This window comes from Trichomonascus vanleenenianus (assembly GCF_965637985.1).
Source record: "Trichomonascus vanleenenianus strain CLIB 3782 genome assembly, contig: TRVA0_003S, whole genome shotgun sequence".
Taxonomy (NCBI): domain Eukaryota; kingdom Fungi; phylum Ascomycota; class Dipodascomycetes; order Dipodascales; family Trichomonascaceae; genus Blastobotrys; species Blastobotrys vanleenenianus.
In genome coordinates this window covers 446,994-464,407 of record NW_027481884.1, presented here as the reverse complement: position 1 = coordinate 464,407, position 17,414 = coordinate 446,994, and the positions used below count along the sequence as shown (strand labels likewise).

At 52.1% G+C, this 17,414-nt stretch overlaps 6 protein-coding genes across 6 annotated transcripts; 2 read left to right on the top strand and 4 right to left on the bottom strand.

Annotated features, from left to right (window-relative positions):
• Positions 1-777: 777 nt before the first annotated feature.
• On the top strand, positions 778-2,904 carry NDH2 (external alternative NADH-ubiquinone oxidoreductase, mitochondrial; the record flags this gene model as incomplete). The annotated part of the gene is made up of 1 exon (XM_076682582.1): positions 778-2,904. One exon carries the CDS (start codon positions 778-780, stop codon positions 2,902-2,904), a length of 2,127 nt encoding a protein of 708 aa, XP_076543365.1.
• A 620-nt stretch (positions 2,905-3,524) lies between these two features.
• TRVA0_003S04478 (uncharacterized protein) lies at positions 3,525-5,123 on the bottom strand (the record flags this gene model as incomplete). Its single annotated transcript, XM_076682581.1, has 1 exon — positions 3,525-5,123. One exon carries the CDS (start codon positions 5,121-5,123, stop codon positions 3,525-3,527), a length of 1,599 nt encoding a protein of 532 aa, XP_076543364.1.
• Positions 5,124-6,870: 1,747 nt separating this feature from the next.
• Positions 6,871-7,743, bottom strand: TRVA0_003S04456 (uncharacterized protein; the record flags this gene model as incomplete). Its single annotated transcript, XM_076682580.1, has 1 exon — positions 6,871-7,743. One exon carries the CDS (start codon positions 7,741-7,743, stop codon positions 6,871-6,873), a length of 873 nt encoding a protein of 290 aa, XP_076543363.1.
• A 366-nt stretch (positions 7,744-8,109) lies between these two features.
• ARG4 (argininosuccinate lyase ARG4) lies at positions 8,110-9,489 on the bottom strand (the record flags this gene model as incomplete). Its single annotated transcript, XM_076682579.1, has 1 exon — positions 8,110-9,489. The coding sequence occupies one exon, from the start codon at positions 9,487-9,489 to the stop codon at positions 8,110-8,112; it is 1,380 nt and encodes a 459-aa protein (XP_076543362.1).
• Positions 9,490-10,226: 737 nt separating this feature from the next.
• On the top strand, positions 10,227-11,339 carry PFA4 (palmitoyltransferase PFA4; the record flags this gene model as incomplete). Its single annotated transcript, XM_076682578.1, has 1 exon — positions 10,227-11,339. One exon carries the CDS (start codon positions 10,227-10,229, stop codon positions 11,337-11,339), a length of 1,113 nt encoding a protein of 370 aa, XP_076543361.1.
• A 422-nt stretch (positions 11,340-11,761) lies between these two features.
• SIN3 (transcriptional regulator SIN3) lies at positions 11,762-16,667 on the bottom strand (the record flags this gene model as incomplete). The annotated part of the gene is made up of 2 exons (XM_076682577.1): positions 11,762-16,403; positions 16,528-16,667. 2 exons carry the CDS (start codon positions 16,665-16,667, stop codon positions 11,762-11,764), a joined length of 4,782 nt encoding a protein of 1,593 aa, XP_076543360.1.
• Positions 16,668-17,414: the final 747 nt, after the last annotated feature.

Below are 17,414 nucleotides of genomic sequence, written 5' to 3'. Positions count from 1 at the left end.
GGCCGTTCAGCCTACGCCCTGCGCCACGTAATGTTCTGCAGACACATACGCCAGCCGCGGCCCGTGCGGCGGCACCGCGCGCGTGCGCTCGCAAGCAGACCTCGAAATAAATTGCGCCAAATTACAAAAAGCGCCCCCGCAGCCAGTATACATCATGTCGCCAAGGACGTGACACTATGCGCACTATATGTAGGGCCTACACTCTCATCGTCTACTACGCAGCTAACTATTTCAATTGATTTCTTGAGACTTTAAATGAATGGGTGAATGAATGAGAACCTGAGGATTTTGGATCGATGAATTGAAGCTCAGGGGTGGATGGTGGAAGGAGGAGAGAACCGGGATTCGGAGGGCGAGACAAGGGCCGGCGTCTAACGGAGCCGGGTCTGTCGGAGCTCCGGGACGGCAGGGGTGGTGCGTTTTCGACGTCATGTTCCATGCATGCAGTAATCAGGCGCTGCTGCTGATTTGATGATAGAGTGGCCTTCTTGGACATTTAATCCCCTATTTCATCACTCGTAGAAGCATAATCCTGTAGAATACCCTGTAAATTTCCATTGCTAGTTTTTTTCTTGGCTAGGTCTACTTGTTGATATCCATCCGTCCAGCCAGAACTGTTGATATCCGTTTAGCCACGATATCCATTACCGGTAAACTATTTTGTTGGATCTTCATTAGTTCTGTTCATTGAGGACATCTATTAGTTTTATTCATTGATTGAGCAGATCCATTGTGTTTTTGCTGGAGATCCATTGAATTTTTTGATCCATTGGCAACATGAAGGCAATTGGACTGCCTAGGATGCCCGGGCTCCTGGCCCTCAATGGATCAAGAACGATCCCTAGAGCACCATTGCTAGCCCGTAGAGCCTCGCTAATCACTCCATTGACTGGCTACCATCTACTCAGAGCCAACATCCTTCGTGGAACTGCAAGATCTGGCCGCCTCGAAACCAGGTTCTTTTCCACAACCGGGCCATTGCTGCAGAGCGAGAAGAAAAAACGGTTCAAGCAGACTATCGCCGGAAACGTTCTGATTAAAACTTTTTACTACACGTCCGTCGTTTTAGGCGTCAGCATCTCAGTCGTCGTCACGCTGCTGGGCGTCTTCTTCATATATGACGCGACAACCTACAAACACGCCGTCAACGTGGACGTAAACGTGTCAAACCTCGCATTGAACCCCGTCCGCGGGGGCCCCAAGAACCTGCCAATTGCCCACGCGTACCTTGATTCCAACGATACGGAGGCCAAGAAGGCCCAGTCTAGCAAGCCGCGATTGGTCGTGCTAGGCTCCGGCTGGGGGTCCGTCGCTCTTCTCAAGACAATCGACCCCCAGGTCTACGATATTACTGTCATCTCGCCAACCAACTACTTCCTGTTCACGCCAATGCTTCCCTCGGCGACGGTGGGCACCCTGGAGTTCCGGTCCCTCATGGAGCCGATCCGGCGCATCTGCGCTAAAATCGATGCCCACTTCCTCGAGGGCAGGGCCGAGCGCATCGAGTTCAGTGACAAGCTCGTCGAAGTCTCGTCTAAGGACCCGTCGACAGGCAAGCTGGAGTCGTTCTATGTGCCATACGACAAGCTCGTCATTGGCGTAGGCTCGGTGACCAACTCGCACGGCGTCGAAGGACTCGAGCACTGCCACACCCTCAAGACGGTCCAAGACGCGCGTAACATTCGTAACAAGATCGTGTCCAATCTCGAGCAGGCGTGTCTGCCGACTACGACCGAGGAGAAGCGAAAGCAGCTGCTCTCCTTTGTCGTGTGCGGTGGGGGCCCCACGGGCGTCGAGCTGGCCGCAGAGATCTTTGATTTGCTCAACGAGGATCTCGTCAACAACTACCCCAACATCCTGCGGAACGAGATCTCAGTGCACATTATCCAGTCACGATCCCACATTTTGAACACGTACGATGAGAAGATCGCAGAATATGCCACGGAGCGGTTCAGGAAGGACTCAATTGACGTGCTTGTAGACTCACGGGTTGACCGAGTGTACGAGGATCGCGTAGTGTTCAACCAGATCTGTCCCGACGGCTCGCGAATTCGCAAGGAGCTTCCATTTGGACTGTGTGTGTGGTCCACCGGCGTTGGTCAGGCTCCGCTGACCCAGCAGGTTGTCAACGATTTGGCAGAGTTTCAGCAGAACAAGCGTGCCATTGAGACCGATTCTCACCTGCGAGTTATTGGCGCACCACTAGGTGACATCTACGCTATTGGCGACTGCTCGACTGTGCGAACTCGTACTGCCGACGAAGCAATTAGTCTCTTGCGCAAAATTCTCTTGCAAAATCGAAAGTACAGCGCCACGGGCCACAACACCGTCACGGAAGAAGACCTCCAGAACGTCAATCTGGGACTCAACGACCTCCAGGAGCTGGCTAAAGCCATCAAGCGTCGCAATCCGCAATGCGAGGAGCACTTTAAACGGCTTGAGGAGTTATTCCACGAGTTTGATGTCGACAAGTCCGGCACGCTGTCACTGGACGAACTGAACAATTTGCTTCGTACCATTGACAAGGGCATTACCTCGCTTCCGGCGACCGCCCAGCGGGCTAACCAGCAGGGAGTCTACCTGGGCCACAAGCTGACGCGAATTGGCTATGCCCATGACACGCTGCGGCTCAATGACATTGTAGATGGCGATGTGGACTCGGCTATCTGCCGGCCGTTTGCATATCACCACCTGGGGTCATTGGCATACATTTCAAGTGGTGCCGTGTTTGATTTCGGTCAAAAGTCGTACTTTGGCGGGCTCATTGCTATGTATCTGTGGCGAGGCATTTACTTTGCGCAGAACGTGTCTCTGCGGACTCGAGCGCTCATGGCCATGGACTGGCTCAAGCGAGGCATGTTTGGCCGTGACATGTCGGACATTTCTAGAAACGAAGACAGCTAGACTACAATATATGTATAGTTTGATAGAAACCTCTACCCGAATTTGACTTGGGGGCCAGCCCCCAAACCCCCGTAGCTCCGCTCCGCGGAGGTTACATTTGTTACAGTGTGCCGAAACTCCCAAGGCAGTGTAACAGGCTATTTGCAACAACGTCACAAAATTGTAACAGCTCTGCTTCCGGTGTCCGTTGCTGGAGGGGGTTTGGGGGCAGAGCCCCCACTACGGGAGCTCGAGGGCTGGCCCTCGAATACACTCCACTACTAATGGTGGAACCAGTCCCCCCAAACCCCTCTGGGACTCCGCTCTGTATCATTGGGGAGACTAGCCGCAGCTCCGCTCCGCGGAGGGTTTGGTTGACGGGGGTTTGGGGGCAGAGCCCCCAACTATAGGAGCTCGAGGGCTGGCCCTCGAATACACTCCACTACTAATGGAGGGACCAGTCCCCCCAAACCCCCCTATAGGCTCCGCAAAGTGGAGATGATTGTTGGCACGGATCAATTGTATCTAAGGAGAAATCTCCGCGTAGCGCTGGAGCTAATGGGATGATCCTGGTCAGGGCTACGGGTAGCTACGGGTTTAAATATTCGATCCATTTGTATTTACAGGATGCAATAAATAAATTACTGGCCCTCCAGTAACCGCTCACAAGCCCTGAGCATTTCCTCCGTTTCTATAACTTGCTGTCGCTGGCGCTCGAGCCGCTCGATATACTTTTTCCTCTTGGCATGGAGGAATTCCTTGATCTGCTGCGGTGTAGTCAGGTACTCTGGAATCTCAATGGTAGGACCCATCTTGGCCCTCTTCATTGGCGGCTGTTTATCGTTAAGCATAGACTGAATTCGGATCGCCTCGTCCTGGGGGCGTTTTTTATCTTCTTCAGCGTGCTGGGGAACCGAATGGGGGTGAGGAGGAGTAGGACGTGGAGGCGGAGGAGGAGGCGGATGAGCCACGGGGGTCATAGCCAACGGAGAAGGCGACTGATGCGACCCGGGGGACGCCGTTTGGCTATAAATGGGAGAGTTCTGGGGCTGGATCAGCGACCTGATCGAAGGCAGCAGCTTCGCCTCGTGTTCCATCCGCCCCTTGAACGACTGGGTGAAGTCAATGGGCGGAGGCACAAACGGCGGTCTCATAATGACCTCTGAAGGAGACTGGGACACCGACCCAGCCCGGCTAGATGCGGCACTAGTCGGCGTTCCCTTGGGAACAGCGGCAAACGACATTGCGGCCATTGGAGCAGAAGAAGAAGACGTCGTTGGAGTCTTTGCCGGCCCTTCCGGGTTCTCAAACTCAATCTCCGTCTCTTCGTGCGATCCGGAGGCGCCGGTAATGATTCGCTTCCGTCGTTTGATGGTGCTCTTCTTCATCCCCACTGGCCGATGGTGACCATGGAGCCGGTGATACAGCCCACATGCGTTGCAGATGGTGTGGCCCGCGTCGTCTCTTCGCCATAGAGGCGTGATTGTGGTTCCGCAATTCTGGCACGAGATAACCCCGTCCGCTGCAGCAGGCTTTTCCTTGCTAGAGTCCTCCTTCTTGAGCGCCATCTGCTTGCTCAGCCGGTTGTTATACGCCGGGCATCCCGAGCATGCTGTCGACCCGCCAGTACCATTACAGTGGCCGTCTCCGGGACAGGTCCCCTCACACCCACCGGATGATTTAGTCTCTTTGGATCGCTTGGCCTGTTGGCTAGGGGCGGGAGCAACCGCTGTACTACTTGGGAGCTGAGTACTATTACTAGACTCGGGCTTAGGCTCGGATTCGTTACTCCACACGACAATGGGAGGCTTTTTGAGGTGAACAGGTCTTTGCGCGTTCCGCGACTTGAGGTAGAGCCCACAAGCGTTACAAATGGTCGACCCATCAGGCGCCCTCCGCCATAGAGGAGTCCGCGTCGTCCCGCAATTTGAGCAAAACTGCGCACTAGGCGTCGCCTGGGCCTTATCTACATGGTTTTCTTCCTTCTTTGGAGGCATCTCCTGCACTGTCTCCCCAGGGGGCGTCGAAATAGCTGGAGGTGAGCCTTTGGAGCCTGGTGGAGTGGCCTGGAACACCTGGAAGGACGAATAGGTCCCTCCCTCCATGGCTTTGGTAGTTGAAGTCGCACTGGGTCGCCTTGCCTTGGACCGTTTGGCGGGTTTTATCGACTTTTCGATGGGGGATCCAGTGGACGACCGGTCCTGTTCGGCTACTGACAACAAAAGCTCCAGGTTTGACATTTCATAATATCCTTTCCCTGTAGCTGCTGAGTCGTTGATGATGGTGTCGTCAAAAGGGAGGGAAGAAAAAAAAAATAAAAAGGGTCGCAAATGTGTCGGACGATCTCTGGTAGCACGGGGGCCAAAAAATCCACAGTGTCCTGCCGAGAAAGGAGTTATCAGATTAATAACACAGTGCCGTACCTATGTAAATTTGCACTCAGGAGCTGACACACGCGTTGAAGGGGAGGGGGGAAAGAGAAGTGGTGATTTCTATCCAAGTGAGGGAGGTTTAATATTGCGCAATCTTATCAGATGGGGGTATACAGTCACCGAACAATTCCGAAAAAAAAGGCTAAAAGGCCGAAAAAAGGATAAACGATATATAATGTGTTAAGCAAAACGGTGGCACACAGACTCAAAATGCTTCAAAAGACTCCTTCTACCTCTGCACGTTCTGCTGATTACGTGCCAGCATGATCTTTTCTTGAAAGAGAGGGGATCGCACCAGTTGCCTGTTTGGGCGCCGGATCTGATTATTCCAGACCCGACCCAAAGCAGTGGGCAAGCGGTCGCCGTAATTAGAATGGCTGTGATTGGCTGGTATTAAGTTATCAATCTGATCTTATCGTAATTATGTGGTGGGCTGACCAATCCGCGGCGTTGTATATCCGCTGACCGCGCGAAGCCTCCCTTCCCAAAGCGGAAGGCTGCGGATTGATTTCCTTGCATGTACGAGATGAGGTATGCGACAGCACATTGCCGGAGATCCGCGCGCTTTATTTCCGCTGGGATTGTACCATTGCAGGATCTAGGCTTTCGTATTTATTGTACTTGTATTGTGGGTAGCTTATAACCCAGGCAAATTGTTCAGTGATTGAATTGGTTACTCTTTTGGGGTTCACTCCAGGTGCCCTAGAACAACTCGGGTAGTACCAATGTTGTTAGCAATATGCCCCTTATCTCCCTCATGTGGGACAATGCGTCCTCAACTACAATACTTAGCTGCTACCCAAGGCAACTACCCAAGGCAACTACCCAAGGCAACTACCCAAGGCAACTACCCAAGGCAACTACCCAAGGCAACTACCCAAGGCAACTACCCAAGGCAACTACCCAAGGCAACTACCCAAGGCAAGTGGTTCCATTTCATCTACTATACTGCAATTGGGGAGGAAGCTTTACTCTGAACAGTAAAGCACATCCCTTAGGTTAATTATGTGTATTCCGTTGATTGGTACACTGCATTTCGACGTATGCAGTATTGTAATGGCAGATCATCAATATAGCATATACGGTAGACCCGGGTTTATCCATTGCAGCTAGACTATCCAAAGAATGTGTCAATTAATATAGTAGATTCGGCCAGGAATGTAAGGCAATTGATTTAAAGTGTTGAGTTATGCCAGTTTCGTAGATCTGGATTTCGATTTTCGTACTTATCTGGCACCATCTCTACCGGGCCAAAGGAGATGAGTTATGCAATGCTTGTACTGATAATAATAACGCATATTATGAGCATAATACTAGCAGACCCTGATCAGATAAAAAATATCGTACCGCTATTAATACAGCGTAACATTAATGAATTAAAATTAACAATTTCAAAGACTTCTTATGACACTTATAGCCCAACTTAACTGTGGTAATTAAATAAAATACCAGACCTGTATCTGGTAGTAGTAATAGGTAGTATTGTACCATCATAGTCAATTAAAATTATCAACTTGCCATAAAGTTTATAGCCCGATTGACGTAGAGACAATGATCATTTCAACTTGGAAAGTGCCTGGTGCAGCTTGCCAAGGGCAGAGCCAAACTGTTTCCGCTGATCGCTGAGATCAGGAATTTCGTCAATGTTTTTGTACAACAAATCCAAAGAACTGTAGAGCGTTCGCCCCTGGCCCACAAAGTTGGCTGCAATTTCTTTTTCATTGCTAGCTGTTTGAGCTAGCCGGTCGACGCTAAGCGTAAGACCATTGACAATTGGTCTCATCTGGAACCCCACAACCTCGTTAATAAACGACAGAGCTCCAGTGAGCCCCATGGGGAACAGGTTACCAATCATTGGGGGCGGGAAGGTGCCTCTAGCTTGGCCCTGGGCGCCAGGGCCGTAGGGTCCATATGGAATGACATTGCCTCCGCCGCCAAATCCACCAAGTCCACCTCCAGCACCACCAACACCAACACCACCAACACCAACACCACCAACACCAGACCCGCCGGATCCACCGCCAGCAACAGCACCACCACCGCCTCCTACTCCGGGCACACTTCCAAATCCACCGCCCCCAAAACCACCACCTCCACTGGTATCGCCAAACCCTCCTCCACTAGTATCATAGCATGCCTCAGACACCTGCCAAAGAGCAGAGTTGGAAGCCATGGCAACAGATCCTAATGCAGCAATTGACTGTTCAAACAATTGTGGAGTCCACTTGACCAAATTTCCGCTCAATTGATGCGTAACCTGGGCCAGCCGAGTCTGGCTCGTGGCCCAAATGTTTGTAGCATGAGCTAGAGAGTGTCGGACTTCTGGAGGGGCCTGTTGGTGTTGGTGTGCATTGTCGTCTTGGATCCCTTGCGTCCCTCCAAGGGCAACGAGAAAATGGGCTACAGTAAACAGCGTAGATAACTTCATTCTTTTACTACGTATGTCATTGAAAAGTACCAGCCAATGACAAATTTATGTATCTCTTTGTAGCTTCAAAGTTTAATGACCACTTGCACGATAATGGATTACTATTTATTAAGGGGGGAGGGAATAAGGGAAAGAAATCATCATGTACCGTTAATTCAATCCAATTGTAAAGTCATAGAACGCACAAACCGCACTAGCCGTAAGGTACAATTGACTTGAGTTTTGTCTCAGGGTGTTATATGAAGGTTGTTACATAAACGTATGATAACTGGGCATAATAGATCCCGATGTAATGAAAAAGTGATGATGTGATGATGATAAGTCAATAAATTAAGAACGTGGGTATGTACAAATAGAGTAGAATAATTACAGGCCCTGGGCAAGGCTCTTCAGCTGGGCAAGGACCGCTGACTTGGCTGTGCCGCCAATGGCAGTTCGTCGCTCAACAGACGCCTCAAAGTTGAACACATCCTTAACATCAGCCTCGAATCGAGAGTCAATCTCCTTGTACTGCTCAAGAGTGAGCTGGTCAATGCCGGAAAGGCTCTCCTTCTCGGCCTTGGCAACAGCAGCCCCCGAGATGTGGTGGGTCTCTCGGAACGGAACGCCCTTTCGCACCAGGTAGTCGGCCAGATCGGTAGCAAGCATGTCCATAGTCAGAGTCTTCTTCATCTTCTCCTCATCAACACTTAGAGTAGAAATTACGCCAGTGGCAATGGACAGCGAGTGGTTAACCGTGGTGAGGCAGTCAAACAGCGGCTCCTTATCCTCCTGCAAGTCCTTGTTGTAAGTAGACGGAGTGCCCTTCAAGCTCATCATGAAACCGGCCAGCTGGCCAAACACTCGGCCGGACTTGCCTCGCAACAGCTCCAGACTGTCTGGGTTCTTCTTCTGCGGCATGAGACTGGAACCAGTCGAGTACGCGTCGGCCAGCTTGATGAAGCCAAACTCGGCAGTAGAGTAGATAATCAGGTCCTCGCTGAACTTAGCGAGGTGATTCAGCACTAGAGAGCCCCAGAAGAGCACCTCAACTACGAAATCTCGGTCGGCGACCGCAGTAAGCGAGTTACCAATGACACCGCCGAAACCCAACTCGGAAGCAAGGAATTCTCGGTCAATGCCGAATGGATGACCCGCCAGGGCTCCGGAGCCCAGTGGAGACACGTTAACTCGCTCAATGACCTGATCCAGTCGGTCCAAGTCGGTCTTGAGGTAAGTAGCATGGGAAGAGAGCCAGTGGGCCCATCGAATTGGCTGCGCTCGCTGCAAATGGGTGTATCCTGGCATGAGCACGCCAATCTCCTTCTCAGCTCGGACAATCATGACCTTGATAAGCTCGGCCAGGATCTGTCGTAGCGTCTGGAGCTGCTTTCGCACGTACAGTCGCATATCGGTAGCGACCTGGTCGTTTCGCGATCGACCAGTGTGCACTTTGCCGGCGATATCTCGACCAATGAGCTCGCCTAGTCGTCGCTCGTTAGCGGTGTGGATATCCTCGTCGCCAGGCTGGGCGACAAACTTGTTAGCGGCCCACTCCTCCTTAATGAGCTCGAGGCCCCGGTGGATCTCCTTGAGCTCGTGCGCAGTGAGGATGCTGAGCTTGTGGAGGGCGGCAGTGTAGGCCTTTGTGCCAAACAGGTCCTCTTCGTACATGACCTTGTCATATGGCAGGGACGCATTATACAGGTCCATCAATGGATCGGTCGCGCCGGTAAATCGGCCTCCCCAGAGCTTCTGTCCAGACATTATTAGTATCTTTTTTGTGAATAAATGAATAAATAAATCAAGCGTCGAGGAAATGCAGAATGGACGGGGTATTTATGCAAGGAGACCGATCAATGATCTATTGACTCATTCCGTGAAAATTTCACCCATCGCATAGCGCATATCCTGTGCATTCTATGACCCATTCTTTAGTATTTTTTTTCTGCCCATCGTTTTACTCGAAATGAATAATAATAGCTGTAAATTTGTCCATTTATATGTTATATATCGTCGTATTTCCGAGACGCAATTGGCTGGTAATTGTACTCGGACGCCGATAGTACGGACACCGTTTGTGGAGCTTCATTGGAGACTCAATTGAAGTAGTACAAAGTGTATAAGCGGCTCTGGTTCATTAATAACAAATGGCAGTTCAGCCTATTCCATAGAATCTTCCTAATTCTCTACTTTAAAGCAGTTCAGGTCCTTTCTCAACCGGACTCCGCTACTAATTTACCGAAAAATATTATTTTACCCAACCATAATTACAGTCTAATTAAGAAAATGTTATGTTTTATTTCACTAAACAATAATATTGTTTAATTAAGGTAATGTTATATTTTTAAAGTTTTATTTCACTTAACTTTGGTGAACGTTGACGTACGTACAGATCAGCCTCTAAGCGGTACTATATCTATCAGGATAGATTAATCCCCGAGTTTAGGAAGGCCAACTGTATATACAGGTCTACGCATACCAATAAGCTCTTCATAAAACGGATGATCGAGCTCTCATGGCCCCTCCTCGGGGTCGTAGTACCATCTATTCTCATCACCGTAGGCGGGTACGGCACGTACTTCTTCATCCTCGTGCCCCACCATTCGTCGCCATACCAGCTCGTATTGCTCCAGTTCATGCTGACAATGACGTGGATCTCCTACGCCATGGCCATCCTCAAAAAGCCTGGGTCTCCGCCCCCAAACTTCGCCCCAGAGGAGAACGAGCTCAGGCGATGGTGCGTGAAATGCAATAACTATAAGCCAGATCGAGCACACCACTGTCGACGGTGCCAAACCTGCGTGCTCAAGATGGACCACCACTGCCCCTGGACGTATAACTGCGTGGGCCACAGCAACATGCCTCACTTCATCCGATTCCTGCTGTGGGTCGACATATCCTGCTCCTACGGGCTGTACCACCTGATCAAGCGGGCAATTGATTTGTACCAGTCGCGGCGGCTTCCAGCGTACATGGTGCCCAAGTCCGAGATCGTCATGACTGTTATACTAACGCCGCTCGTCTTTTTCATTCTGTTCTCCGTCGGGCTGCTCACGCTGCGCGTGTTCACCAACATCATCAACGGCATGTCCCAGATTGAACAGTGGGAGAGTGAGAGGGTCGCCTCGCTGGTGCGGCGTGGATTGGCCCCAAGGGTCGAGTTCCCATACGACAATGATCCGTGGACTAATTTGCTCGACGCGTGGGGCGACCCGTGGACGTGGTTCCTGCCATGGGGCAAGCCACGGGGAGATGGGCTCCACTTCGCCAAGAATGAAGAAGATGGTATATGGCCTCCGGACCACACAGACTATGACCGACCGGTCAACTATGGGGTTCGCCACGAGGCTACGCTCTCTGCATCTTCAGTTGACCGATTAGACACTCCTGCGACTCATAGATACAACTCGACTGTTCCCGACTGGCGGCGCTCAATCAGAACCGAAAGCGATTTTTACCGGTCGGACCAGTGGCATAACTACGAGGGAGAGACCATTGCAGACTTTGGAGTCGACATTGACACAGTTCGTCCGTGCGATAGTCAACCTAGAGCTCCTTCTGATACTCATGAGAGCGACGAGGAGAATGTTCCTTTAGCCCATTACGTGCGATAACATCTCCCCCACCTCTATTTGGTACCTCATTTGGCGCTCTATTCTGCGAAATCTATTCACAATAACCAATTCACATATGCTTTGGCGTGACTGGTCCATGCAGTACCAAATGAGGAGATGGATATCTCAGAACTAGCATCCATACTATGCCAAAGCTATGTCAGGAGTAGTTCATACGATGGAAAATATCTCAGAATTAATACCGATAGTACATACCATGTCAAGAGATAATAATCACCATAACTGAGGACTAGTTCATACTATGGCAAATGAAAGAGGAGATAAATGATAATACACCAGAACTCATAACGACTGTGTTAGTTCATACGATACAGAAAGAGATACTGATACATGACGACAAATAGATAATAATACACGTATTAAAACACTAAACAAATATATAAGGTCTGAAAAAAAATAAATTAAGCCATCTCGACATCGCCATCCTTGTCCTTGACCTCCTCAGCCTTGGCCTCTTCCTCCGCTGGCGCAGGTTTGACTGTCGTGTCGAGCAATGGTGCGCTGTTAGTAGTAGTCGTCGTCGAAGCAGTCTCCGTTGTCTCCGCCGGTCTGTCCTCCTTCTCCTCCGCCTTGGCGACTTCGCCAGAAGCCGGGAGCTCTGGCTTGGCCAGTTCCTCGGGCTTATCAGCAGGCGCGGCCTCAGCCGTAGTTGGAGGAATAGCAGTCGCAGGAACGGCCTCAGCCGCAGCGGCAGTCTCGGTTACAGCTGGAACGGTGGTCCCCTCAACTGGAACTGGAACTAGAACTGGAGCTGGAGCTGGAGCTGGAGCTGGCTCTGGAGCGGCCTCCTCGGTTACAGGAAGCTCTTCCTTAGCAGGAACGATCTCTGGAACTACTGGAGTAGCTACTGGAGCAGGTGCTTCAACTTCAGCTTTCATCTCCTCCTCAACAGCTGTTGGTGCTGGTGGCTCCTTTGGCGGTTCTACTACAGTAGCAGCTGGCTCCTCTGCCTTTTCGGCGGCGGCTGGCTGCTCCGGCTTAGCCTCAGCCTGGACTTCTGGCTCGACAGGCTCAGCATCAGCCATCTCTACATCTTCAGACTCTTTAACAGGCTCCTTAACAGGTTCCACAGGCTTCGCTTCAGCTTCCGGCGCTGGCTTCTCCTCCTTGGCAGCGGCAATCTTCTTCTTCCAGTTTCGGAACACAGCTGGACCCTGGTCCTTCCACGCGTCAAATCGCGCCTGGCCCTCCGCGGAAGCCGCGGTCATAGCCGCTTCGTAGTCCTCAGGCTCTTCCTCATCGTGAAGAAGCGAAGCCCTCCAGCCGTCATGACTGTCCAAGAAGCTGGCCCACTGCTCCTTGCTGCGGGGACCGACGCCGTCCGTAATGACCCTCGCAAAGTAGTCCACCGTATTAGGGTCAAAGAACAGCTTATAAGTGTTCATGCACACGCGCGCCTTGAGGTTCTGCTCAATGATCTTAAACGGATAGCTCGAGTCGACCCTTTCGGCGATGTTTCGGTTCAGCAGCGGCTGCTTCACCTGGTCCAGCGGCACCCCTTCAGTCGGAACAGACATCATGTACGACGTAAGGTAGTAGTTCCACTTGTCGTCGCTTGTCCTGACGCGTCCCAGGGTCAGATCGTAGCTACCCAGGTATTGGAAACCAATCTGGCTGCTTCCTTCGTCCCAGTCGATACGGAATAAATTCTCATCATGGCCAATGATGTTCTTGACCTGCATTCGGTAGTTGATCTGGGTTCGAATGTCCTTCACCGGGGTGGCCCGATCCTTCTGGAACAGTACAAGCACCTCAGAAGACTTTGGATCGCTAGCGACAATGGAATGGATGTGCTTCACCAGCGCCTGGACAACCTTGTCGATAGTATACAGCTTGTACGCTCGGTTTCGGTACGCCTGGCGCACCGCCTCCTCCCACCAAGTGTGCTCGAGCTCGCCTTCAATCACCTTTTCAGCAAGGCTCAGCAGCTGGCCGTAGCAGTCGTTGGGCTCAAACTGCAACCCGCGGTCGACCAAAGTGCGGTCGTACAAATTCAAATCTCGCGCAAAGTCAACCTTGCCGTAGGTGGCAATCTCCTTGGAAACAATCTTCTCCAGGTCCTTGGCCTTCTTGAGTCGAGTGTAGAGGATCTGGAGCAGCCGCATGAAGACGTAGATGGTCGTGTTGGCAAACATGTTGTGGACAGTGGGCTTCACGGCCGAAGACACGTTCTCGCTCCTCTTTTCGTCAGCATGGTGCAGCCACGTAGCCTCCTCGGAGAGAATGTTCTCGCTATGCTCAGCAGTCTCAATTTCCTTATCGAGGAGCATAGCATCAATCTCATTGTTCTCTCGGCAAGAGTCAATGCTGGTGACGCTGTCGCCTTCGCGCTCGCTCTCCTCTGGCGTCTGCTCACGGGAGCCCCCGTCCTCAGACCGCGCTCGCGAGCTCCCGGGCCGTGGCTGTTTAGCCTTTCGCAACACATCCCGCAGCAGGTCTCCGCTGCTGTCACGAGGCCGCTTTCGCGAATTCGCCGCCACTAATGGAGAACCGTCGGCAGAAACAATAGCATCGGCCTGATCCGGCGAGTCTCGTCTAGACGGCCGCTCCTGCGGGAATCGCGACTTGATGAATTCCTCGGGAACCTCAAAGAACAACCCAATGAACGACTTGATAAAGTCATCCATTCGGTCCCGGTCCGACGTGGAGTACGACCCGGCGTTCTCCAAAAAGCACATTACAAGCCGCACAATGTCCATGAGCACGTCGTGGTCCGACATTTCAAACAGCAACTGCGGCCGCTCGGCAGGGGCAGGCTGCTGGTGCGTGTGCTGGGCCAAAGCCTGGTGCTTACGCTTGTTGGCGTTGGTCGCTGTCTGCTCCGCCTTGATGGTCGTCAGCTCGGCAACCAGGCTTCGGCTCGTAAGCAGCTTCTTGTCCGTCTGCTTGAACGTCAGGCCCATGTGGTCCAGCGACTTGAAAAACGACTTGAGCTCCGTATCACGCCACACCTTGTTCCACTCTCGGTGCGCCCGCTTCCACTCCTCGTCCTTCTGCTTGAGTCGGCGAAGCACAATGGGGACAGCCACGGCTGGATTCTCGTGAATGGCATTGACAACTTCCTTGCCCCGCTCATCATCGTAGATCTTGCGAATGACCCGCTGGTAAATGGTCGTATGGTGGCCCAAACCGGGCGGCAGCTTGAACTCGGCCTTCTCCTCATCGGTCATGTTGGCGATACGGTTAGCAATCGTCTCAAGCGTCTGGATTGTCCGCAGGTTGGCCTCAATGTAATGATCGTACTCGTGACGCTCCTCCTCAATTCGGTAAAGCACTTCCTCGTACTGGTTCTTTCGGTGCGCCACAAACCCAGAGTCCTCGGATTCCCAAGTTGGGTGGACCACCCATTCGTCGTTGAGCACTTCCCAGCACATTTCGTCGCGCCCAGAACACGGCATGAGCGTCTCTGATTTGGGCAGCAGTCGGTAGCTCGGGCCGTAGCTCTTACACAGACTGAGATCCAGGTTGTGCTTCTTGAACGTAATATTCTCAATGTGCAGCGGCTTGCCCTCATACTTAACGTACCGCTTGAACCAGTCCATAAGGTCCTTGTTCTCGCCAATGAACCCGTCCACCCGCTCAACAAGCACGTTCTTGTCAATGATTTTCTGCGTGAACAGATTGCACACTTTAAGGAACTCGTTGTACGTTTGCTTATTGCCCAGATACTTCTTTACCTTGTCGAAAAACGCCACTTCCTCGGCCAGAGTGGAGTCGCGAGATGGCGGCGGCACGATATCGGGCGCTCCAGGCACCAAACCGTCCCGGCGAGCCATTGGACCTGGGCCGCCTCGCAGATTCGACACAGGAATGTTGTTGTTGTCAATTGCCTGCGGTGGCTGCTGCTGCTTCTTTCGCGCCGGTACCCCTGCGCTGGGCGGAGCAAAGTTGCCTACCGGAGGCAGATTCTGACCACCCGGCTGCGAGGTAGGAGGAGGCGGAGGAGGCGCTTGGTGAGGGTGGTGCTGGTGGTGTGGCGGTGGAGGTGGCTGTTGTTGTTGTTGTTGCTGCTGCTGCTGCTGTGGAGGGGGTGGCGGTGCCAGAGGCAGACCCATGTCCTGGCGTGGCTGGTTAGTCTCAGGCAGGAACTGCTTGAAGTCGTCGAGCAAATCCGGTGCGTCCTTAAATAGAGCCGTCACCTGGGTGTACACCTCGGAAATCCTCAATTGCTCCTTCTGGTAGGTCTGGAGGATCTCCAAGAAGTGCTTGTAGATGTCGGGCTGGTTGGCGAACCGGTTCTTAATCTTGTTGACGTAGTTGATGGCGTGGTTGAACTCGACCGGGCCACCTTGTCGCCTTTGTTCGGCGCCAAATTGGCCCCGCGAGCCGTTCGCTGCCGCCGCCTGGAGCTGCGAAATCGTCGAACTCGCCTCCTGCTGGGCCTGCTGGGCCTGCTGGGCCTGCTGCTGCGACATGTAGTATCCATCGTGCTGCTGAGCCGGATGAGAGTGGGGTGGAGGAGGAGGAGGCGGGGGTGGAGGAGGCCTCGCCTGCTGCTGCTGCTGCTGTTGTTGTTGTTGCTGTTGCTGCTGCTGCTGCTGCTGTTGGTGATGCATTGGGGGTGGTGGGACTTGCTGCTGCTGTCGGTGAGCAGCCATTGGAGGAGGCGGTGGAGGAACCTGTTGACCCTGGGGCGGACCCTGGGCTTGAGGAGCCTGGGGCGCTTGCGGAGCCTGAGGCGGAGGAGGCGGCGGCGGCGCCTGTTGCTGGGCCTGGGGCTGAAGAGGAGGTGGTAGGGCAGCCGGCTGGCTCTGAGGGGATCCCTGCCACGGTCTAGCCGCATCATAGGGCATCGTGGTAGTCGTAGTCTGCTGGGGAGGGGGCGGAGGAGCAGAGGTAGTCGTGGCCGGAGTTGGCGTGCCCTCGGGACGCGTGGTCGTGGTGCCCATTGGAGTCGTAACCTTAATTGGATTTGGGTCCAACGGGTCAGAGGAGCACTCGATTCTATACCCGGGCGGGAGGAACGTGTTGAACCCTTGAATCAGGTTCGGGTTACCTCGGAACAGCGTCGAAACGCGATCAATGACTCCAGGAGTATCAATACTACAACATCCGTTAGCCTCAATCATACACTCAATCAACAAAAAGTCTAGTAAAACGGGTAGAATAAATCCTTCTTTCTAGAGGAGATCTGAACTGCCGTCTTTGGGCTTTTGGGGAAACCTACCTTTGGCTTTTAAAGTCCTTCATGATGTCCAGAAAGTGGTTGTACACGTCTGGCTGGTTCTGAAACTGCACCTTCACCTGGTCAAGGTACGACAAAGCGTCCTTGACGTTGAGCTGTCTATAAGCCGATGAAGTGGACATCTTCTACCATACCAGGGATATACCAGGGCTCTCGGATAGCTTTCGGTTGGCTTCCAGTTAGGTTCTGGCCAAATCACACACGCGTGGAGCGATGGGAATCTTTCCTTCTGGTGTGGCCTTCTTGTGAGGAGTAAAAGCGGAATAAACGCGGAATACGAGTCGGAGAGGTCTGCTTCTATCGTAATTCACTTTTCAGCAGTTTTGGATGCACTTCTCGTCGAACTCACCCGCTCTGATGCACTGCTCAAGAGTGTGGGAACTTGAAAAATGGGACAGTGGATGGGACTGGGGGAAGGGAACGATGCGCCCTGGCCGCGCGCCTCAAGCCACTCGCGATTGTGTGCGGCTGAACACCCTTCGGATGGTCGGTTATCGCTTCCGATCCCGACCTTCCTTATTCCTTGGCTACTTCTTGGTGAGCTACTCAATATAGTGTGGTAATAATTGAATTGAATGTCGATTAGTATTCTGAGAGTCTATAGTACTAGCATATAGGTAAAGTGCTATCAGAATATGAATTGAATTGAATTTCCAGGGTAAATGATTGTTGAGTTAGGGGCTTCTACTGTATAATTGGCAGCAGCTTCTCCATCGGCTCGACATAGCATTGCGTTATCCTCGAATAGTAGTGACTTTGAAATAAAAATGTATCATATTTAGCTTTATATGAACACTAAAGAAGTGCCGATTAATTGAAACAAGTCACTCAATCACATCGATTACTGGTAGTGTGGATCTCATTTATTA